The following is a 25,558-nucleotide window of genomic DNA, read 5'->3' on the forward strand; positions in this document are numbered from 1 at the left end:
TGTGTCCACTGGTAGGCTTTGGTATTAGCAACATTCATCCTGGAAGGGTATGCTGAAAGTAATGCCTCCATAAGACAGTGGTGAAAATGTAGTTCTGTCCTGCTGAACTTACAGAAGTACAGGTACTCCTTGGTATATGGAGTTTGGAAACATGTTTCATTTTAATGCAGTCAATTTAGGCCTGTAACACTTGCTTTAGTATGAACTAATTGCTGGCCCAACAAGAGAGGTCAGAAGAAGGGGGAATTAGGATGCTGTGCAGGTGTGGAGGAGGAATGCAAGGGGAGAAGAGAAAGTTCGGTCTACCTGATGTCAATTATGTCATTGCACCCCCTATGACTCCTTTTGGGAATACAACTAATGCATTAATTGATGAATACCTGTACATGAAATATGTCAGCTGTGGCTGGACTGCAGAAGTGGTTGTTTGAGAAGTAATTGTATAAAAGAGGGAACAAAATTCAAGGAAGGCCGCTCCATAGCTCAAGTGGTTAGTTGCTGGCTTCCCACTGCGGCGGTCCGGGTTCGATCCCGGGTCTGGTCAAGTGGGATTTGTGGTGGACAAAGTGGCACTGGGGCAGGTTTTCTCTGAGTACTTTGGTTTCCCCTGCCAATCTTCATTCCACCAATTGCTCCACAATCACCCTCACCTATCATCTGGGGCTGGTACAATAGGCCAGAAGTGGCCGCAGTACAAGAGACTTAGTCCCACCCCACTAGCAATAAAAAAAATGTTCAAGGAAGGTAGCCATTTCTGTTTCAATGAAATTGCTGTTATGGAAAAGAAATTGGGAGTCATTACTTTCAGCATGCCCTTGTACAAGCTCTGTCACCAGGAGAAGACAGATACACTTCCCAATGAAATATCCCACATTGTGAAATTGAAATCCATATTTAGATATTTGTTGCTTAACCTCCAGTGGTGTCCTGCGTACAGAGCACACTTGCCATTGTATCACATCACTACGTGGAACACAGAATACCTATGGCAGCCATAACTTCTGTCTCTAACAGTGATATTATATTAGAAGTGCCAGTTTTTTATAGCAGTTCAGAAAAAGAAAATGCTATAAGCTGTCTATTCATGTATGGGTAGTCATATTTTGAAATTTCTGTGGCATATAACAAATACTGTGTACATCTGAAATAAAATTACCCTACTTTACCTTTTATCTACAGTGTAAACCTCACATTAAACATAAGATTTGAAGCTTTCATGGCAGCTGCAGTGGATGAAATCTGCTCTGGCTTTCAGCCGTGTCAATTGGTATCACCGATGTTGCAGGGACCATCTCTCTCCCTATCATCAGACATGGCTGATAGCCCAAGAATATTTTATCAGCTCATGTCACAACTTTCTTCCTTTAAAACAGGGTTATGAGATCTCATTGCTGTCTGCGTATGCTCCACTCCCTGAACCTATTCATCCATGATTGATGTAAGATTAAAATATTCCTACAGGTAAGTCAGCTACAAATATGAGCAGAAAGGAAACGTGACATAGGAACGAGTATTTCGCAATAATAATGCTGCTGCTGCTAACAAGGATGACAGCAGTTTTCTATGGGTCATGAGTAAAGTCTTCAAGATGCACCATTTTACCACCCACAGTATTAAAGCCCCATCAATAGATTTTTTCTTTCATATTTCACCACATTACAGAAGCTATGGATGAAGCCGAGCAAAATTTCTGCAGTCAGGAATTAAATAAAAAAAAACTGTTCTTTACGTTTTAATGGTTTTCGGTTAGTAGGAAAACCCGATACTTTTATTTTGATGGCCTTCGGTTATCAGGAAAACCTGGTACCTTAAACGACCTTCAGGAGAACAGTATTGATCGCAAATGAATTAAATTTAAAAATCCCGGTACTTTTTCGTTTTAATGGTCTCCGGTTACTTGGAAAACCCGGTGGTTATTCTGAAAACCCGGAGCAAGACAGTACTTGAGCACATTTTGTGCATACAGCAAGAAATGTAAACAAACCCGGTTACTTGGAAAACCCGGAAGGTTTTTCTGAAAACCTGATTGGTTTTTGTGAAAACCCGGAGGTTATTTGGAAAACCCGGAAGGTTTTTCTGAAAACCTGATTGGTTTTTGTGAAAACCCGGAGGTTATTTGGAAAACCCGAAGCAGGGCAGTACTTTTGCAGATTTTGTGCATACAGCAAGAAATGTAAACAAACCCCCGGAACTTTTCGTTAGCACCGGTTACTTTCCGTTGCACCGCGGCAAAATGTAAACAAAAACCCGTTACTTTTCGATGCACCGCGGCAAAATGTAAACAAAAACCAGGTACTTTCCGATGCACCGCGGCAGGAACACGAACATGCGGAAGTTACACGATCATGAGTGATGAGTAGCCAATCAGCATTAAGGGGCGGGGCCACTTCAGTGTGTACAGTAAACGAAACCACGCCTTCGGGGGAGGGCTGAGGAGTTATCATCGGAGCCCCCCCTCACCCCCCTGACAAAGACAGAGTAACCAACCAACATTAAGGGGCAGGGACACATAAGTACACACGAATTCTGTGCTTACTGCACTATTTATAGGTACAGCTGGAAATGCAAACAAAACCCGTAATTTTTTTATGTAATAACCTTCAGGGACATTCAAGAACACAAGAGTTGTTGCAGCTCTGGGCATTTGCCCGCAGATGTTGCCTTATTTCCGAACAAATGGGTAACAGTAGCCAGTAAACATCAATGGTCAGGGGCCAAGTCTATGTACAAACACATGAATGTAGTGCTAAATGCAAATATTTGAAGATACAAGAAATGTATATATAACCCTGATTGTTTTGATCTTATAACCTCTAAAACCTTACAGAGCATATTTCAAGCCAAAGCTGTGAACTTTCTGATGAGGATTAAACATCACTGCCACAGTTGAACATTTATCTCCTAGACAGGGTATGAGGATGAACTTCCTTTCTTCAATTAGCCATTTTTGCAAGCCTATTGGTCAGTTCTCATCCCCTTGGTTCATCTGCTTTACACTGAAGGCAAGCTTCGGATCCCGTACGAAGTAGAATATGAAACCTCATGATTGAACCTGGGGTTGGGGGGGGGGGGGCTGCACAAGGAAATGGTGCTTTACCCCTGAGATTAAAGTGGTTGTGGTCAACCAGTCAGTTGATGCCTCACAGGAGACATACAGAATAAATGATTTCCCCAGAGCAGGCATTTCAGCATAAATTAAAGAGTTTACTGAATGTGGGTTGAATGCTTGGCTTGCAAAGATGGTGAATCAAGGAAAGAGAGTTTATCCTCATATCCTGCCTAACATATAAACATTCATCTGCAACACTCCTCAGCATTCCTGTAGCTATAAATGTACTCTTGAAGGTATTTTCGAGGTTACAAGTTTAGACAGTTCAGGGGTTTGTTTACATTTCTTGCAATTAGCACTAGATTCATGTATATTAACTTGGCTCTGACTGTTGATGCTGATTTGCCACTGCATCCCCTTCTTCAGAAATACAGCTACATCTGCAGCCAAACTATCAAATCCCAGGCTGAAAGCCTGGCGCTGCAGCAGTGCTGTGCTCTTGAAGGTTATTGGAACAAAAAGTACAGGGTTTTGTTTGCATTTCCTACTGTACCTGCAAATTGTGCATTAAGTATTATTTCATATATATTAACTTGGCTCCACCCCTTCATGACTCATTACTTCATTCTATTCCCATTCTACACGGACTTGAACCCATGTTCTCGTGCATACAAGCCAACTAACTGCTTTACCACTGAACTAATGTTTGTCATGCTTGATCATCCATCCAGTGTTTGTCATGACTGCTGTATTTAGCACAGGTTAAACAGTTTGCTACAGCCAGTCTTGAGCTTTATACATACCATGACTGGTCTTGTAAGGATTTATTCTGATCAGGCTCTGATAGTTGTAAATTCACTGCACATCATTTTATATGCAAATTCAACCAGTAGATGTGTTGGCCTCAGGGATGAGGCAGTGAACTTACCTTCTGAAGGTTCCATGTTCATGTCCACAGGGAACGTGACTGCAGCTTTTTATGCGTCGAAGTGAAAGCATTTTTACTTACCTCCATAAACACTTCCAACATGTATTCTTTCACTGAATTTTAACGTTTTGGTGTTTTGAAGTATTCAAGATAGGTATTTTATAAAAGGACAAGAATTTTCCAGAATTTACTCCTAATCCAATTATTTTTTTAATATTATTCATCCCACACATTAAAATTCTGAAATATTTTCAAATTATTTGTTAACTGCATTTACAATGTGACTCTTATGGCAGATGTTTCGTATTTTCTCATATACTTCATTTTATTTACACCCTGTACACATTCTGAGTGCAGTGCTGCACTGAGCACAGGGACAACTTTACTTGTCTTTATTTCTTTATTGGTTGTATTAAAGCCATCAGCACTCAGTTGGGGACATTCAATTCCAGTCCTTCCTGACAGCACACTGTAAAGCAGAAATATGTATCAGCAAGGATGAAGGCTGAACCAGGTGACTTAATTGTCATAGATGCATAAAGTCTCAGGCAACCTACAGCTGGCCTGAAACTCCATTCGGGACATTAATGTTCTGCCCATATTGATCTGCATTTTCCTGTGACAATGCAAGACTCAGAGGTGGATCAATCTCTCCTGCATCGGAGGAGTCGACTGACCTGTATGGATCCTCACATACATCAGAATGTTTATATTTGCTTCAGTTTATATAATTTTTGGATACAATGAATGTAAGATATCTTGCAACAATATGAGTCATAAATTGTCAAACATTCTAACCCATAACAGAATTCTGAAGTACCACCTCAAGGATTATATTACAATTCAACGAAGTGATTTATATTTCTTTCATTATGTTGCAACCCATCTGTCTTTACTTCAGCCAAGTTATGGCAGTCATACTTCCATAAACTTGTATTACAGAATTCTACATCAACACGATGCCTAAACTGTCCATTATGACTTGTCAGATTATTGCGGAATTAGCTGCCAAGAAATTTCTAACTGTACCAATTAGAAAAATGCCTTAACATCTCCCCACCAACCCCCAAAGCTGCAGCAGTTCCTATCCAATTTATATTTACAATTACTTCTGCAATGAGACAGCAACTTACTTATCTTACACAGACATTCTAAGTACCATGTTTGATTTTGATGTTTTCATGGCAACGTCTATAAGGTTTTCAGGGTCCCGCGTTGTAGCAACATGTAGTTTGGAGATGGCCCAATGTTTAGGAAGAATGTCACCTCCAAAACGCGGAGCTCTCTCTGAACTACATGTTGCTACAACTCAGAATGCTGTACTCTTCATTCCAAGTACCAGCCGTAGCCTCCTCACTGTCACCATGCAATTCAGAAGTATCAACAAACGCAGAACACGCAACTCTCAGTTCTCAATTCCTACACCTAACTCTCATGTCAAATCAAAACCAACTGTTATCTACTCATGACTGTGTATTCCCTGTATGTGCAATTACAATGTATACTCTCTAAGTGAACAAGTCTTCGGCTAAGATCTTCCATAGGGATATGCCTGTAACCACGAAGATTTCAGTCTTCTGGGATGTGACACCATGTAGTCTGGTAGAATGTTACCAACATCTCTGAGGAATGTGAGGCCTCCATCTTCAGGGTCTTATCACTTTACATGTTTCTCCAAAGTGGTGGTAACATTCTACCAGTCTACATGACCTCACATCTAAGAAGACAACAGTTTTTCAAGTTACAAGGTGTTTAGAATAGCCCACTTTCAGTTAATCCAAACTGTCATATGCTGATACTGTACGCAGATATGAGAGCCACAGTCTACAGGATGAGTTCTGGGAAAGAGATATCATTGGCTGTACTTTATTTGATAAAAACTAGCAAAAGAGAGGTAAGTTGCAACCATACAGAGTCCATTTTACATATATACAAAAACTTTACCAAATGTTTGTAACTTCTAACACTTCTGTAAGACATACATGAAAGTGATTTAAACCAACCGAAGTGGAAGCTGATATAATGCTTTAGACAGGTATCATTAGGGAACTCCCACAACACACTCCATAAAAATGTGTGTTGCCTGCGAGAACTGCAACATACAACAATGGGAATATAGACACAGTTCTGTCACAGAAAATGCTAAATTTTCTGAGCTACGAATATCAGCTTTGTCATGCTATCATTACACGCACCAGCAGTATTAATGACCTGGGCGTTTTCTTTGATTGAAAGCTACATTTTCACACACATGTTAATTACATATATTCTGAATGCATAAAGCTTCTAGGCCTTATTCACTCCATTACCTATAGATTTTCCTCCCTGGAGTGTCTGTATGTACTATACTTTACTTTAGCCAGGTCCAAGTTGGAATATGCCTCAGTAGTTTGGAACTGCATCACCTCGACTGATGCCAATAAGCTTGAGCATATCCAGCAGAAGTTTGTGTCCATCTGTTTTTATCATTTTTTCCCTCATATTCCATATACTTATATTGATGCTTTAGAGAAATTAAGTCTACATTCTTTACTTAAACGGAGACATCACTTGATGCACTTATTTCAGTTCAGGTCTTTCGTCTTAAATCCTGCGCTTCTCTTTTGGAAAATTTTAGCCTTCGTGTTCCTTCCAGCAATCTTAGAGACTTCTCATTGTTTGGTGTTTGTCCCTCTAATAAACACTGTCCTTCTGCTCGGTGCGCCTAGGCTGCCAACGCGGTGGGTAAAGATCTCAACATATTTGCAATCGGAACATTGAACCTAAAATCTAAATAAATAAAAACGTAAATGTTGGTTTGTGTCTTATGGAAGATCTCCGAAAGTTCTTCACCGATTGCTTTGAAATTTTGACACAACGTTGCATTCGAACCCATGCGCGTGCTTTCATATACCTATTATATAGATGTCACACCCGTGACAGGTAAAAACAGGTAAAAGTATTAATTGTATTCAATATAATATACTGTAACATGTTATATGTCTTCCATTGAATACCAAGAGATTGTTGCCTAGGAATAACCGTGGCAACGAACTGTTGAAACAGCGGATCGTTGCCTTGGAATAACCATGGCAACGAACTGTTGAAACTGTTCACTGCCTAGGAATAATTGTCGCAACGAACTGTTGAAACAGCACATCGTTGCCTTGGAATAACCGTGGCCACGAACTGTTGAAACTGTGGAAATAATGCATTTCTGCGGCAACAAGCAAAGAACACGTGAAATGGAACCCTGGTTGAACGTGTTCTATATTGCATCCGAAACCGGGTTATAATAGTCCAGCTCCGAAGAATTTTTCGGTGATACTGGATGTGATAATAATTGTACTCGCTGGTGTAAAAGTGAGCGTTCAATAACTTATTCGCTGAATCCGAGACGTGCGTGGAAGTTATTTTGTAAGTATAGTTTATTTTTCTTTTCGTTTTCTAAGAACAGGCTTAGGTCGTCGTACTCGCAGAGCGGAAGCAATGCGTCGAGTAATTTCAAATGAAACTGGGGAAGAATGGGCAGACTGAGCCACAGCAAGGTGTGGCCGGGCACAGCTAGTTGTTAAGAATATTTGATAATACTTCAATATTACATGTGTGTATGTATGTAAAATTTAAATTAAATTCACTTAGTGGGGGGTGGAGTCCAACTGGGTCCACTCGGCATGGCGCTCACTGATTGGCCTATTGTAGCCTGCCCTGGGTGATTATGATGATGGAGATTTTGGCAGAATGAAGATTGGCAGGGGAAACTGAAGTACTCAGAGAAAACCCACCCCAGCGCCACTTGACCAGGCCCTGGCTCGAACCTGGGCCACCACGGTGGGAAGCCAGCTACTAACTGCTTGAGCTATGGCGCAGCCTGTGTGTGTATGTATGTATATATGTATATTGGTCTTGTTTTATTTTTCTCTCCTGTTAACTTCAATTTTTCTTGGAATTATTATCAATTTATTGCCATTATATAGATTCTCAAATTTTGTATTTTGCTTTTTAATTATTTTTGTGTATTTCTATGTACTCATGCTAACCTTTTAACTGGCCTCTGTGCTATTAAGTTTGCACGTAAATAAACATGAACTGAATTATTATTATTAGGATGTTGAGCTGCCACACAAATAAGTAAGAATTAACAGGGTTATTGTTATTTTTATTAACTTCTATGTGTGTATGTATGGGTATTGTACGTTCCCACCACATAATAGCATAACCATTCAAAATGTACTTATTTTATTTTTCTCACCTGCTAATGCTAACTTCAATTTTTATTGGAATTATTATTAATTTAATGTCATTATATAGACTGTCATATTTTGTTTTTTTGTTGTTTTTTTAGTTAGTTTTTGTATTTCTATGTATTCGTGCCAACTTTGTAATTGGCCTCTGTGCTGTTAAGCTTGCACACAAATAAACACAAATTGAATTATTATTATTATTACACAAGATGGCATAACCATTGGAAATTTACATACTCAATTTTTTTTCTCCTGTCAATGCTAACTTTATAGTTTTGCTTGTAATTATTATTAATTTATTGCCCTTGTATAGAGTTTCATATTTTGTTCTTTAATTATTTTTGTGTATTTCTGTGTACTCATGCTAACTTTGTAATTGGCCACTGTGCTGTTAAGTTTGCATGTAAATAAACATAAATTGAACTGAATTATTAATTACATTAATTGCATTAATGTGTCTTTGCTCCAGTGCTTAAATTTAATTAGTCTTTGACTTGTTTGTCCATATGCAATTACTTTTATCTACAATGTGCAGTGTCTGTAATTGGGCTCTAACAGAAATGAGTACCAGCAATCTTCATGGGGGGGGCAAAGGGTGACCAGCGCGCAAGGCTGACAACCTTCCTGCCATTTGTGAGCTGACTGCCTAGAGAAAATGTGGGAGCCTCGACATCTCATAACCCTAGGAGCCTCCATGGCCTGTTATAGGGATAGCTTTACCTCTCAAGTTCTTTCCTTTATAAGGAAAAACAGAACTACTATGGTTTAGTGATTACTCCTTACAGTATCCACCAGATTTGAAAATACAAACAATTTTACACAGTATCAGATTTTAATCTTTCACAATGGTGAAAATCTTATTCTGGTCTCCTAAGTTATGATACTGTGTTGCCTGGTAGATGGTTACCAGAGAACATACTGCCCCTGGCTTCAACAGATCAGCAGAAAACTTTGGTAACCATGTCATAAGCCAGAAGACCATGAATGAATTTTACATAAAAACTGATATCAGGCATAATGTTACATTGCAGCATCCTGTTGCACTGCTGAGATCTGACTTTGCGTTTAATGCTGTCTGTGTGCAATGTCAGTTAACATTATCTCAGTCTTCTCTTTGTCATCACTACATGTTTTGGCCTAACCTACCATCTTCAGGTGTACAGGTTGTTGTGATCAAGGAACCTGCTGCTCACAGTAATGCTGTTCTGTTTCTGTTATGTAGAGGCCTCAGATTGCATCTGGTTATGTGGGTTAACCATCCATTTTTTGTTTAGGTGTCCTTGAGCTGGGCATATTTGTTGTGTTGTGGTTGGCCATCAACACAACAAATTCCCGCCCCAGCAAGAACATTCAAGACAGTCACAGCCAAACAAAACCATGAAGCAAACACCAGCTGCTCAAGGACACATGATCACTTGTGAATGACTTGTTGAAATTCAGTTCCTTTTCTCAGAAAATCTGACTTAAATTGGGTTACAAAATATAAATTTTTGGACTCTCATGCAATATGATTACCACTTAATTGATGATCTAAATTATATTTTATACTTTTAGTGCATAACAAATTGAAGGTTGTTTCCATTAAAGCAAGTTCCTGCCATGTATATACTTTTCACATGATAGGTTATTTTTGAGAAAATTTAAAAAAAATTACTGTGAATACCTAACACATGCATTTGTCAACTTAATTATAACTACAAAGGTATACTCTTAATATAACGAGGTTATCACAAAGCTGGCATTTGTAAAAATGCTACTTTAGTGGTGGCACATAGAGCCAAGCACTCTCCAGAGTGATCCCATCTCACATCAGATACACAAAGTTGGTCAGTCATGTGAACCATCACTTTCTTGTTGACCCACAGGCTCACAAAGTTTGATCCAGACACAATGGCTAATCTTGGTTCAACTGGAGCCCAGCAAATTGCTAGAACAGAATTATATAAACATTTATGCTTCTTCAGGACCTTATTTGCATGGGGAAGGGGTTACAGGTTCAGGACATGAATACCTTCATGAATACGTCAAATTTATACAGTGACATGAAACAAATGTTTTTGTTTTTTGACAAAATTTACTTATGAATTAACGAATCTGTGGTAAATATGCCTACAATAATGTCAGTAGCAGTGCACTGTGGATCTGTATAGTAAAATACAGTTTTAGTGAACAAATCCCCCATACCTAAAAAAAAAATGATATCCTGTGGTACATCCAACATTAAGAACAAACTGCATTGTTTATACAAATGATAAAACCTGTAAAACATCAAACTTTCTATTTGCATAAAGGAGCAGCTCAGAATGTAGCTGTCTACTACATAAAGCCTGGAGACAGTGTTCATAACTACAAAATGTAAGTTTGTTGACAGATGTCAAGTTCTGTAGTGAACATATAACATTTCATATGGCTGCAATTCTTTCTTTTATCTTGTACAAAAAAATTACCTTAACAACAGTTGCACCTTAATACCTATTACCACAAATCATTTCAGGATTCTGTATTAAGAGACACTACTGTCATTCCCATGTCACATGTTCAGATGTGCTATTACTGGTTGTAGGAAAATAAGAGTACAATAACAGGGAGAAACCCAATGCATAATATTCCTAACAAGTTTCATTCAGTTGGTTGGAACTCACACAACAGACAAGCCCATTTCTTTCTTTCTATTTAAAAGGGAAAGTAAGAGAAAGATGTGAATCTTAGGTTCTCATTGCAGTGAGTCTAAAAATTACAGCTCTCTGGGATATGAGGCTATGTAGATGAGTACTCATTTTTTAGAGGAACCTTCTGCCTTCATACGAGGGGCGTTCAAGTCCTAAGGTCTCCGATTTTTTTTCTCAGGACTGGGAGCAGATAGACATATGCGGTTTAGTTTAAAACACGTGTGTACTCTTTGTGAATGCGTGACAAAAATGGCAGCACTGTAGGGCACACAGAACTCTAGTGGTGGCGACGAGAGCGAGGAGTGTTTTTGATACCTAAAATGGCGACGTTTTCGTTACAAGAACAGCGAGTAATCATTCGTTTTCTCCACTTGCGTGGTGCAACACCCATTGAAAATCATTGCCAGTTGAGTGAGACATGTGGTGATGGTGTCATGAATGTGAAAAATGTACGTTCGTGGGTGCGACAGTTCAAAGAAGGCCGAACGTCGTGTGACAACGAACCAAAACAATATCGGCCTCGCACCAGCCGGTCGGAAAACATGGGCGAGCAAGTTGAGAAAGTTATTTCGGAGGATCGCCGATTGAGTATGGAAAACATTGCCTCCAAAGTTGGCATTTCTGTGGGATCTGTGCACACAATCCTGCGTGAAGATCTGCAATGAAAGACACTCTCTGTGGTCGCACATTCACCGGTCGTGCCGCTATTGCATCAGCAATTTTCCAGTGGTCAAAACAGACTCCTACAGAAGCGTTCGCAGCGGCCATGGAATCATGGCATCGACGTTGTGAAAAATGTATATGGCTGCAGGGAGATTACATTGAAAAGTGACAGAAGTTTCAAATTTTTTGTATGATTATTGTGTGAGAAAAAAAATCGGAGACCTTAGAAGTTGAACGCACAACGTATTTGGGCTAGATTCTTCTACCATGAAGATGGAGGCAGAAGGTTCCCCTGGAATTTTGGCACCCATCTACCAAACTACATGGCATCACATCCTACTCTGAGCCAAGAATGTTACATAATAGCAAAGGTGAAAGTGTACAAATTGTGGTGTATTTGCTCCCTGCAAGAACTGCTGAGCCACAGAAACAGCCATTTCTAAGTAATACACGCATGCAACAATGGAACAGCAGGGTTATGCAACTCACTTCTAGGCAACGGCTTGGTAAACACACATCCACATAATGACATCACACCCCAACAGTGCATATCTATCACGTGCGGTCTGCGCTATGCAACAGTAAAACTGTGTTTGCTGCGTTGTCTGTGCTGTGGCTATATAACACAAGTCTGCTTGTGCAGCTGTGAAGAGTTTTAGTTGAGTTCCGAGGTTTCAGACTGATTGAAGTCCAGATCTGTTGCTAGGAGACAACTAGTGGAAACTGAGAATCCTAATGTGCGTGTAACAGTGAATTGTAAATTGTGTAAATCAGCAATAGGGCTGTATTAATTGCAGTTAAGAGAGCTCGTAACGCAAGTGCTAATAAATCCAATCATCAAATCTAGAACCTGTTCATGCTCCAGCTGCTTTATGCCAAGTACCCACTTAATAAGAGTATACATTTACAAATAAAATTCAGAACCCTATTGCAGTCCGTGTTATTTTATGGCAATTATTTCAGCAAGTGCATGTGCTCATCCTATGTATGTTTTGTTACAAAGTTAATATGTACCTGTAACTGGCTGCTTATGAACTATGACAGATTGTAGTGCCATCTCCTTGATGCTCCAGATCCATAATGCAGCAGGCATCTTATCTGCCCTTGTCGCCAAGAAGTACCCGCAGCTACTGAACACTGCCAGTCCAGTACCCATTAATTTTGTAGGGTTTTCCAGGTCCATTTGCAGAGATGAAATAATCACAGGCCTTCCATGAATTAGCTCAACTAAAAGCAAAAGAGATTCTCAGCCTCAATATACATTGAAACCCTGATTTAAGGAACATAAATTTTACATTTTACCACATTTAAGGTACGCTTCTTGTGGTTCGAGCCAAAGCTCCATGTAGATTTTATGGACTGCAGGTATGAGAAGCAAGACAATATTTCTCAGTGAAGTTATAACTAATATCTAATACAGTGTAGCCCGTTTCCTAGTAGAGTGAATTTGGTAGACAACGCAGCCAAGCAGAAAACTTAGGCACTTAAGGTCAGGCTACTCATACCACCTGAGACCCATATTGGTCTAATTCCTACTCTTGCGGTTGACCTGTACAATATGACTCGTAGGAGTCAGTTTATGTTTCAAGGCAGTAGGAAGGACAATTTTAGGCTTGGTAAGAAGTTTCCATACCTTCCTCTCAATTTGAGATATGGGATCCTTCCATAGAATTTCTTAAACCCCTGATTCTAATAGATTGGATATCTTCTCCTTGTATGTGGACTCATTCAGCACTACTGTTCAGTTTCCTTTGTCAGCTTGCAGAATTATTATTTCCCTGTTATTTTTTAGAGATTTCAATGCCATAGATACCTTCCTGTTTTCATATGAGGAACTCACGCCCAAAGTCTGTCTGCACCTTTTGCTTACACCCTATATACACATGGGTCTCATTTAATGAAAAGTACTTTTTAAAATTACTTTGTATGTACTTTTTATTGAGACCACTGAGAGACTAATTGAAATACATCCTACTAAAAAATGAAAAAGCTGGATTTCTGTTATCTGTACTACCAATATTCAAGGCAGCCATATTCCTTTTACCTTAGATAATTGCCCCTCCCTTCCCCTGTATGCAGTTATCTGGATCAGTTGTCTACATCAGAGTGAATTCATTTCTGAAAAATGTTAGGAAATACTGCTGAGTTAAACCACTGATCAGATTCATTCTATAATGCAACAACAATTTAAATAACATACTCATTTTAAATTAATTTAATATGATTACTGGAAATACTTACATGATATCTTGCTGGGTTGTTCTTTGGTGAAAGATTCTTGATATACAGTGCAAACTTTATCTAATAAAATGTCAGAGTGAGGAAACTCCACCATTGGCTGCCAAGTGATGTGGTTCAGCAACCGAATCTGTGATGTAGAACACCATTAAGAAACAATTCATATGAAACTTTGAGTCACAACACCAAAACCTGTACAGCAGGACACATGTCAGTGTGATACTCTCAGTTATGCAAGAGACTCAAAACAAAAGTAGCTCCCATTTGACATAAGGAAGAATTATCTCAGCGATGTAAAGATTTTATTACTATCTCTACTTACAAAATAGAACATAAGATTACTTGAAATAATTTAAAAGGAACCTCTCTGTCAGCTTCACAGAAAATATTAACTACCATTCTTCTTGCACAGTTAACCCCATCTGTGAATGAAATTACTGTTGAACATCGGTGTAGATTCTATCACATGTGAACAGTTTAAATCTTTATTATCTGACATATTGAAGTATAATGCATCACTAGTTAGCCATTTGGAGTTTATGAAATCTGTGAATCAGTGGGGAGATTAGAGCTATATAACATACTAACTGAATTCGGTTTCTTGCTTACATTGTTTGGTTTTCTCTCTTCACTGTAAAAGGTCCAGTATTGCCAATGATATCCATTTTCTGTATCTTTACACTTTTTCCACATTATAACATTCCCGTCTAAATGTTAGAAAACAAAAGCTTTACAAGAATAAGTAGAAATATGATTTAATCAAATACGTAAAGTTTTAGCCATTCCAAATCCTACAACTATTAATTCACAGAACAAGAAAGGCCAATGGATAAAAACTACAAAAAAAACTTGAGAATAAGAGATGGTTCATGTTGGGTCATGATGAAAACAAAGCTGGCTGATTTGGGTTGTTCAGCTCTGTCTGAATGTGTTTGGCAGCATCCATCAAGTTGGAAATGTTATAAATGAAAATTCCTGTAGCATAAATCGATGCATTACTGACAATACATAAATGCAGTAAATGTGAACTGTTAAAAATTCAACCTTCATAAAATGAAGACATATAAATAAAATGTTTCAAAATGTAAGTATCAGGCACCAAAGTTTTCTTTCTTAGTCCATGACACTTGATACCAGCTTGTGGAGATTATACAGGTGGATTTCTTAAATATTACTGTTGGATCTAGGTGAAATACTTCTGTCACAGCATCAGCATGTTTCAGTAGGTGTGCTGCTCTATGTGCATGTCATACTTTTTATATTCCAGAAAACTCTTCTTTCTGTTGTTTAGATAGATGATTTGGCCTAGTGTGTCAAGTTTTCAGTCATGTGATCTTAGTAGCACCAGCTCTGCTAAGTTTAGTTCCAAGAATGCTCCAACCTTATCCCCATGTTGCTAATAGAGTAATGTGCAATATTTTCCTCTATTGCCCTTTATATTTCTCCTTTTAGGTATTCTTATAATATTTAAAGGATTGCTGAGTAGGTATTTTGTTTAGTTGCTGCTGTTTTGCCAAGTTCATTTGGCCTTTCACACCCTATCAGGGCAACATGTGATGGTATCCATTGGAAAGGAATAGGAGTATTCTATGCACTCTGTTGATAATTTCTGGGGGGCAAAACCTAACTGACACCTCTTCCCAGTGTATCCTAGATACCCAACCAGTGTAAACAGCACTCAAAGACAAACACACTCATTTGACAAAGAGGGAGAAAAAGTAAGAAACAGAAATAAGTTAATGACAAATTTAAGAGAAAAATTCAGTAAATAATGCTACCTCCATGTAGTGCTGAGGTCAAGACTAGTGGAGCTATAGCTCCACTCCCCCATACATATTCATGGAATGGTATTTAATTCATTAAGCGCAGGGACAAATTTATCTTTTAGGGTTTGGTATTAGCTATGATGAAACTTCTGAGTCCTACTACCTGAGCATTAATTGGGTTACTTATTAGCAATCTGTGTGGTAGAGATGGGTGGGGCTGGGTCACCTTTTTAGAATGCAGGAGCAGAACCCTTGCAGGAGGTCAACTCTACATAAACCAGAGAGTACTCAAAGAGTAGGCAGACTTGCTGTCAGGGGGCTGGATTCAGTTGAAGATGATATGGAGACAGTGGGCATTAGAAACTGGAGACAAAAGTCACAGGATTGGGACAAATGGAAAGCAATCACAAAAGATGCCAAAGTTGATCATAGACTGTAGTGCCCATAGCAGTGTGCGGGGGGGGGGAGGTGGTAGTAGAGGATGATGATGATGATTATCAATCCATGCATTATATCAAAATGTTATGACATCATACAATTTGCATCAGAGAGTTCTTGAGAAAGCTGTAAGAAAATTCATTTTAAAGTTTAGCTCTCATTCGTCTAAATTTAAGTGTAAAGAATTAAAACAATTTCTCTCTTTGCTGTCGATTAGGTAATTATATATAAGACTGATGATGATCTTCATACCGATCACTTGGGCTCAACGCTTCCAGCTTGTATTTAGAAGGTGCACGGTTCAAACATCAGCCAGGACACTGACTATCCTAAGTGAGATATTTCATGACTTTTATCAGTCTCCCACATAGGTGACAGGACAATGAGACCACCTGAATGGCTTCTTTGCAGATCCTACCATATGGCCTGAGTTACTGACAGCACTGTTAAATAAACCATAAACAGAAATAAAAGGCATACCAATCTTCAGAAACTTCTATATGAGTTATACAGCTTATCAGACAATTCAATATGAAAATCTGAAGAGAGGATGACTTTTCAAGTAAAGATGCCTGTAAGATTTAAAAGAATATGAGAATAAAACGCCATCTTGCAAGCAAACAAATTTAAATTGAAAGGATTTGCTTGCTTGCATAATGAATACACACATTTAAACAAAAATATACAGTGCGTACAATCAAGTGCGCGCCGCGGCTGCAATTTGCCGTGAGTCATACCACCGCAGAACGGATGCAGTCGCGGGGAGTGTTGCAACTCCTCCCCGCGACTGCATCCGTTCTGCGGTGGTATGACTCACGGCAAATTGCAGCCGCGGCGCGCACTTGATTGTACGCACTGTATAAGTATCTTACATCACAGATACTAACAACAGAGCCTTTGGCAAGGAAGTAAGAAAAGGTGCATTGTTAAAACATTATAAGGTCTACCAGGACCACTTTTTAAGATCAAGATTGTTAAAGGACCCTTGCACAGCAGCTATTTATGATCTCTAATACAAAGTTCATTATATGGAAGTGAAACTTGGAGATGCAAGCAGAAATATGTAGACTCCAAGAAAATGAAATGAGATTTCTTAGAACAGTGCCAGGATATAAATGAAAGTGACCAGATGAAAGAGTTATGACATCATAGATAAATGAACATCTTTAAACAAATAAAGGAAGTCAATTACAGCAATAAGTGGATAAACCACATGCAGACAATGGAAGCCATAAGACAATGCTAACTACAAGATTTATGAATCGTAACTGAATGGCAAAAGATTCTGCGTGTTCTAAAAATAAGAGAAACATCATCTGTAGTTGCAACAGGCATGAAAGCCTAACGCAAGATAAAAAGAGAAAGTTTCTAATATAAGTTTTTATAAAAATCTGTCAATGAATTCATGATTTAGAAAATATAAGAACCAAATATGGTTACAAAAACTTCTGGTTGGGAAAGGAGACAAATGGACATGCATGCCAAAACAATACAGATATGCTGAACCATTAGGCACAACTAACTACAAAAAGCAATCTCCTTCTCAAGAAGTTGCTCAGCCATTTAATAAATTCTGCACCTTTTAGAAGCCTGAAAGTTGAGTCCAGTGTTCACAAGAGGTTTTCACAATTTTCTATCCTAAGCCAGATCACCAATTTAAATATTATCTTTCTATTTTAGCCCAGACCTTCCAAGTAGTCTCTTCCTTACAAATTTTCTGATCAAAATACTATATGCAGTTCTCATGCATACTATGTCCTTCACCTATCTCATATTCCTCAATTTGTTCATCCTAATATTTGGTAAACATATGAGTATTCTGTGTACTCATATATGTAGGTGTGTAGAAGGGTATGAGTCAAACTGACCATTGGGTGGCTGCTGAGAATTGTATAAGCAGATGACAATTTCACTACTGAATCAAATCATGGAAATAAGCTGTGATTTAAAGAAAACCACTCATGCAGTTACTCTGTAAAATTTCACTCACTTGTTACAGGTCTGAATTTAAAATTTATGAACAGATAATAAGAAGTCACTCTTTTGTTTTTCTATGAACAAAATCTATATCTCTTCTTTAACAGAACCAATGTGATTTGGTAGCTCTGATTCCAGGTTTTGCTGTCAAAACTGTACCTGATTTCATAACAACCTTACTGAAAACACAAGACCTTTTAGCATTATATAGTGAGCAATATTCATTTATAGTACTTTATGATCCAATATGTGATACATAAAGAAGTGCTTGGTATAAAAGTTCCAGGAAATTATTTTCTGTATTTTTTAAACAGAACTAACCTTATCATCTAAACAGGCGAGGGCAAGAAACTGACCAGATGGCATCCAAGCAACGGCTTTGATTCCACACATTCTGCTTTCAGATGACTGAAAGTTTCCCCTCAGTTCGCCTGTTGATATTTCATACACTTGCAGCTGGCATTTGTCTGGTGCTCCTTTCCACACACATATAGCAGAAGCATCTGGTGTCCATGAGAAGCCTTCTATTCTGCCCAAACCCACACAAGATATTTGCTGAAACAAAATTAAAATCTTTGTTAAAGTTTTCAGTAATGAACTACCAGCACATGATCCATTATGATGGAATGAATTTCTTTTATATCTTCATCCCTCATACCCTGTCTTCCTTTCCTTTATTTCTTTCATATATTTATCTCCTCTTTTCTGTCTTATCTCTTTCTTAAACATTTTATCTGTCATGTTGTCATTCCTTACCCCATATCCCAGTAAGGGCGGATCATTGTTCATGTCATCATTCATTTTCTAGCAATGGTAGAAGATAGATTTTCCACATAACCTAGCAACAGAATTATGGTGCATCAATACATTTTCCCCACTTGTGACACAAATTGCCTATTATAACTACATACACATGTGCATGCGCACAGAGGATCAATAAAGAAGAATGATCATGGAACAATGACCACCTGTGGTCTAGTGGTCAGAGTTCCTGGCTACAGATCCAGAGGTCCGAGTTCAATTCCCGGCGCTACCAGATTTTGTAAGAAGTAGTGGGTCTGGAATGGGGTCTACTCAGCCTTGTGAGGATTACTGAGGAGCTATTTCAAGTAAATAGAGGCTCCGGTCTAGAAAACCGAAATTAACGGCCGTGGGGATTCATTGCGCTGACCACACGACACCCTCTATCCGCTAAAGTTGTCACTAACTTCGCCGACAAGCAGTGGTTGCTTGATTGGTATAGTTTGCTTGAGGACTAAAACCATGGAGTTTGTTTCTTTTTTGTAGCTCTATGTAATATGTGATGTTTTGTAAGTGCAAACCATCAAAGGAAAGAATAGGCTTTCACTATATATACATCTGTGGCCGTTTGTAGGTAATATAAGTACTGTGGGTGTTTCTGTGTAATTGCAGTTACCCCACATAGCCTTGGTGCTTCTAGCAAATAGTTATAGAGGACTTACTAGTCAAAGTGTTAAATGAAGTCCAAATTAAAGGGGGAGAGAGTGAAAAACGTCATCTACCCCCACATATCAGTTTAATGGCAATGGTGCTTGCAGACAGTATTCCAGAAAGGAATATATTATTTTGAAATCAAGGTTTTTAATAATCTTCCTTCTAGCATAAAAAATTTAGCTCATGAGGCAAAACAATTCAGATTTGCTTGAAAAAGATTTCTACTTTTAAATTCATTTTACTCATTGGAAGAATATTTTAATTTTGATATTAATTAACGATCTTCATCTAATATACGCTGGATGGCTATTAGTATATTTTTATGTTTGATTATTGTATTCTTGTTACATATTAGTATGCTGCATGCTTTCACACATATATTCTACAACTGCTTAATGATTTACTCATTGTGATTTGTCTCGGATAACATGTGTAATTGTGATGGATTAAGTTTAATTAATTTGTATTTATGTAACTGATGTGATTTCTCTTGTTGTCATTGACTATTTCTATATCCAGTGGTCTTCCAGCTATGTAAGTATTCATGGGATGTAAATGAATAAACGAATGAATGAATGAATGAAAAGGGGAAGGAAAAATTAACGTGATTTTGACCAAAATGACAACCATCCCATTTGAATTTTACGAACTGTGCACACTGATTACTGACATTCAGCAGTGGAATGGTGCACTGTTTTATAATGCCAACATTTACCTTTCTCAGCTTCCAAGATGCTGAAAAAATGGATATACAATCCAAATCTCCTTGATCTTCAACCACTGCCAGCCAGCTGCCATCGGAACTAAATGAAAAGCATGGTTTGGTAGTCTCTTTCACACATGTGATGTACTTAACAGTATGAGAAACTAATGACCAAATGCAAATGGAAACCTGTCAAAAGTACAATTCAGAATAAGAAAATATGAAGACAAGAATAATTAATGATACACTTAAACTGCAACATACATTATACAAAAGGTGCACTTTCTGTGTCTGTTACTTAAGAACTCTCAGTAGAGATACCAGCAACAATAAATTAAAATAACATGAATTGAATTGAACTGAATTGAAATTATTTGCATTCCATAAACCCTAAGCAGGTTAATACCTTTGGATATAGAACAAGTCAAAAGAATACCTACTGGTACAAGTAATTTTATCTTAAACTAATATAGCTTAATTCTACATTATTCTGTATTTACATTGAGGTATTCGTCTACAGAGTAGAAAGAATGAGCATGCAGACAATTCTTTAGCTCTGATTTAAAATGTTTAGTATCATTACTCAAGTTTTTGAGACTTTGTGGGAGACTATCGTACACTTTTATGGCAGAAAAGTCTACTCCTTTTTGACATAGTGATAAGTTTGACGAAGACAGATGGAAGTTATATTTTTGTCTAGTATTCATGTTATGAATATTGGAATTTAATTCAAATTTATTTTTGTTGTACACAACAAATCAGAGAAGTGATAGTATGTATTGTGATTGAAGAGGTATAATTTTTAATTTATTAAATAAATCTCTACATGAATCTCTACTTCTACGTCCTGTAATAATTCTAATTATATTCTTTTGTATCTTAAAATTTTTTACACTATGTGAAGAGTTCCTCCAGAATATTAATCCATAGTTCATAATAGAATGAAAGTAGGCATGGTAAACCATCTTCAGTGTTTCCTGTGGCATAAAGGGCTTAATCAATCTCATTGCATAGCAAACTGCACTTAATTTAGGTATAGTTTGTTCTATATGTATTTTCCAAGATAGTGTACTGCCTACATGTATTCCAAGGAATTTTGTATCAGGTGCTTTACAGATTAATTTGTTGGCATAACTGATGACCAGATCAATTTGGTGGCTATTTTTAGTTGAGAATGGTATGTAATGGGTTTTATCAAAATTTAGTGAGAGTTTACTGGCTTCGAACCATCTATTTAAAGCTTCAAATACGAAACTTATATCATTTTTAAAGTCTTCAAATTTAGAGTTCTTAAATATTATACTAGTGTCATCTGCAAATCGAATTGGTTTAGATTTATTATTAATGGTTTTTGATAACTCAGTTATTCAGAAACATTACTCTTTGGAGACATATGGTTCTGTCAGTAGATTTCTCCAACAGTGAATTTTATCATGGATGTCTGTTTAAAGAAATATCCTCTAAAATTATAAATTGAATATCAACAATATCAGATGAGCATAGAAATGTTTAAACTTGTAATGTCCCATTTCCTTCCTGGTCCATGCAAACATGTTCTGTTTTGCTTCAAATTTTCCTGTCCAGAATGATCTACAACAAGGAGATGCTTTCTCACCATTATTTTTAAACTTTGCTTTAGAATATGCCATTAGGAATGTCCAAGAAAACCAGGTGGGAGTGAAATTAAATGGGACACATCAGTTGTTGGTCTATGCTGATGATGTGAATATACAGATACCATGGGGCATGTGGTAGTGTAGTTGGTTGAGGCACTATGCTACAAGCCGGAAGGTCGCAGATTCAAGTCCCGATGAGGTCATTGGATTTTTTCAATCGACCTAATCCTTCCAGCCGCACTATGGCCCTGGGGTTGACTTATCCTCTAACAGAAATGAGTACCAGGAATATTCTTGGAATGTTCTTGGGGGTAAAGGGCAGCTGGCGCATAGGGCTGACAATCTTTCCACCATCTATGAGCTGACTGTCTAGAAAATGTTGGAACCTCAACATCTCACAACCCTATGGGTCTCCACAGCCTGTTACAGGGATACCTTTACTTACTTACTTACTTACTTACTTACTTACTTACTTACTTAATATAGATACCATAAGGTGAACTACTCAGACTCTAATTGATGCTAGTAAGGAGGTTGGTCTAGAAGTAAACACAGAGAAAGTTAAGTATATGTTGTTATCTTATCACCAGAATGCACGGCAAAATCATGTCATAAAGACAGTTAACAGATGCTTTGAAAATGTGGAACAGTTCAAATATTTTGGAACAACAGTAACAAATCAAAACCTGATTCAGGAGGAAATTAAGAGAAGATTGAACTTGGGTAATGCTTGCTACCATTCAGTCCAGAAGCTTTTGTCTTCTTGCCTGCCATCTACAAACATAATAATTAGAATTTACAAAACTATAATTTTGCCTTTGGTTCTGTATGGGTGTGAAACTTTGTCTCTGACATCAAGGGAGGAACAGAGACTGAGGGTGTTTGAGAACAGAGTGCTGAGTAGAATATTTGGAGCGAAGGGTGATAATGTGATGGGAGATTGGAGAAAACTGCATAATGAGGAGCTTTATAACGTGTACTATTCACCAAATATAATTAGAATGATCAAGTCAAGGAGGCTGAGATGGGAAGAGCATGTAGCATGAATCAGGGAGAAGAGGAATGCATAGAGGATATTGGTGGGAAAGCCAGAAGGAAAGAGACCACTAGGAAGACCAAGATGTAGGTTGGTGGACAATGGCAAAATGGATATTAGAGAGACAGGATAGGGTGGTATGGATTGGATTCATCTGCCTCAGGATAGGAAGCAGTGGAGGAATCTTGTGAACATGGTAATAAACCTTCAGGTTCCATAAATGCTGGGAAGTTCTTGAGTATCTCCACAATTTGTGGCTTCTGAAGGACTCAGCTCCATGAAATTAATTAAGAACAAGGGTGAGGAGAGTCTTAGAGGTGTCATAAAAGTGAACAGGGATATGATTACAGCCTCTTATCTGGAAGAATCAACAGAGGGACTAGTAGAAATTTTGCTACTTTCTCCAGCTCAAGAGCAGCATATTGTAGTATCCTGAGCTCTTGTTTGCTGTTAAATGTGGCTCTGGCACATAAGCCAAGGGAGAATTTAGATATCATATGGCTATGTTCTACATCAGTTTTGTCACCCACAATTATCAGTATCATTTATTCCAATTTTAAGATTTATGCAACCATATTGTTCATTTCCTGATCATATGAAACCCTTTCATAAAAAAATGACGGGAAAGATTCGAATAAGTTAAACATACAGTACTGGAAAATAAATAAAATAGGTATATATTATCAGCAAATTTTGATTTGATGCTTTGTTTTGGTTCTTTGACTTACATGGAATTCTGCAGTTGTTAGAATATGTCGACTGTCTGGACTCCAACACACATCTACAATCCCACACACACTGTGCCTCAGTTTGCATTTCCAGTCAGGACTATGAAGTGAGAATACTTGAATGGTACTATGTTGATACAGAGCACACAGAATGTACTGGCTATCTGGAGACCACTGAATGTACTGTGAAAATACACATAATCTGTGATGTATTGTAAGTTATGTACACTGCTTGCATTAGCTGTTTCTGATCAAGAATGACAAATGGTGCAAAACAATGCTGGGAAGAATATGTGCAGGCATCATAAGATGATTCTTTGACTACATACCAGCATGTTTTCAGCTGCAGTGGTTATATGGTATTGTATGGCAGGATGATCATCAGTGATAAATCACAAAGGATATTTTAAATAGTTTCATTTGATTTAACTAGTTAGGTTAAGTAAGGCGACTTTTGAAGGATCCAACCCATACTCTACAGTTTTACATAACTCAGTAGCACATATGTAACTGCAAACCACCCAAATTGCCTCGTACTTAGTCAGATAACCTAATACACCAGTGCACATAAACTCATGTAGTGGTGAGATGACATTTATGTCTTGTTACACATTAAGATGTTCACAAGGTTTGGTTATTTGGAACATTAGCCAGACTTAAAAGTTAACATGAAAGTGGTTAGTTTTTCATTCGTAAATATGACGAGTACTTACGTCGGCGATATCAAGGCAAAAAAATGTATGGTACTGTTCAAAAGTGACAGTGTTCCGAATGGTTAATTCATTTCCAAAGCAATATGCAAATTTGGTACCATTAGGAGAAAACTGACACAGATTTTTGGTAACTCTTAGTACATTAAAATAACTCATTGAAATGGAAACCGTATTCGTAACTCTCTTATAAGGACTCGCACTACTCTAGTCCGAAAATTTAATTTCTAAACTATAAAACTAACAATTAACTATAAATGTAACCACGCTCAAAATTAAAAATTGCGCCTTGAGCCATTCCCAGTCAGGCAAACCAACTGCATATTATTTGAGGCCTTCGAAGCTTTCACGCAAACCGCATTCATTGATGCCCTCTGCGGTGTTCAGTTGTCACGGATCACCAAATAGATTACCTTGCAATTAGTAACCAACGTTTTGGAGACCATCTCTGTCTATATAATCATTGAGTGATGTGATGTGTCCAAGTCCGAGTCATTTTATGAGTAACAGTCCGTCAATAATACGCAGATGCTTTATCTATGATGCAGATTTTAAGCTGAGAAACCTTGAGCTTTACGATTAACTCGATATGGAGTGTTCCTCTGACGAGGGTGTGACTGTCCGTCAGAGTCGTCATTGTCGGGTACACAGCGTCTGCGATATTTGCACTGCATTCTGCCGTTCCTCGATGTCCCGGTAAAGGAGAAGCCCGGCAGGTCATCGTGGCGTACGGTATACAGAAAACACACGCATACTGATGTCGTTACATGCTTGATCTATCAGCATCACTCACCGCATAACAGGCCATTCTCTCAACATTCAGCCGATGGGCCAAGACCACATGTGACCCTCAGTCTCTAGTTAAAATAACCCTGCATTTCATTAGGACTTTCGGGCGGGAACGGCTACAATAAAATTGGCATCCACCGGGACCTGAACTCTAGACAGAAGTTACTTTCACAGATGGAAAAGCCGACTGGAGTTGCCACTATATTCTATTTTCAGACCACTTCTCATAGGATTAGCAGTCATCTGGCGACATAAAAAAAGAGTAAAATTATCCCTGTAACAGGCCGTGGAGACCAATGGAGTAGTGAGACGTGGATGCTCCCACATTTTCTAGACAATCGGCTCACAGATGACGGTGAGGTTTTCAGCGTTACGCACCGGCGGCTCTTTACACCCAGGAAGATTCCTGGTACTCATTTCTGTTACAGGTTGAGTCGACACCAGGTCATAGTGCGGCTGGAAATATTCGGTAAATTGAAGAATCCAATGACCTCATCGGGAATCAAAACCGCGACTTTTCTTCTTGTAGCATTGTGCTTCAACTAACTACACTACCGCGTGCTTCTGATG

At 38.2% G+C, this 25,558-nt stretch overlaps 1 protein-coding gene across 4 annotated transcripts; it reads right to left on the reverse strand.

Annotated features, from left to right (window-relative positions):
- Positions 1-8,850: 8,850 nt before the first annotated feature.
- On the reverse strand, positions 8,851-24,690 carry LOC111875515 (WD repeat-containing protein WRAP73). 4 transcript variants are annotated; one of them, XM_023871824.2, is made up of 8 exons: positions 24,613-24,690; positions 23,490-23,672; positions 20,122-20,298; positions 18,308-18,506; positions 14,380-14,477; positions 13,774-13,900; positions 12,547-12,759; positions 8,851-10,127 (listed from the first exon to the last, which is right to left on the reverse strand). In XM_023871824.2, exons 1-8 carry the CDS (start codon positions 24,643-24,645, stop codon positions 9,928-9,930), a joined length of 1,230 nt encoding a protein of 409 aa, XP_023727592.1. In that variant the 5' UTR covers positions 24,646-24,690; the 3' UTR covers positions 8,851-9,927. The 4 variants fall into 4 exon arrangements, with proteins under 4 accessions (XP_023727592.1, XP_023727589.1, XP_023727593.1 ...); XM_023871821.2 differs by lacking the exon at positions 24,613-24,690 and adding an exon at positions 24,203-24,540; XM_023871825.2 differs by lacking the exon at positions 24,613-24,690 and adding an exon at positions 23,819-24,173.
- Between the last annotated feature and the right edge of the window lie 868 nt (positions 24,691-25,558).

Source organism: Cryptotermes secundus, unplaced genomic scaffold (genome assembly GCF_002891405.2).
Source record: "Cryptotermes secundus unplaced genomic scaffold, Csec_1.0 scaffold468, whole genome shotgun sequence".
In the NCBI taxonomy this organism is placed as follows: Eukaryota; Metazoa; Arthropoda; class Insecta; order Blattodea; family Kalotermitidae; genus Cryptotermes; species Cryptotermes secundus.

Coding starts and splice junctions, on each gene's coding strand:
- LOC111875515 (XM_023871821.2), bottom strand. CDS start 24,358: ATGAGTTATTTTAATGTACTAAGAGTTACCAAAAATCTGTGTCAGTTT. Junction 20,299..23,489: donor TAACAACTGCAGAATTCCAT/GTAAGTCAAAGA, acceptor TACTTTTGACAG/GTTTCCATTTGCATTTGGTC. Junction 18,507..20,121: donor CATCTTGGAAGCTGAGAAAG/GTAAATGTTGGC, acceptor ATTTTGTTTCAG/CAAATATCTTGTGTGGGTTT.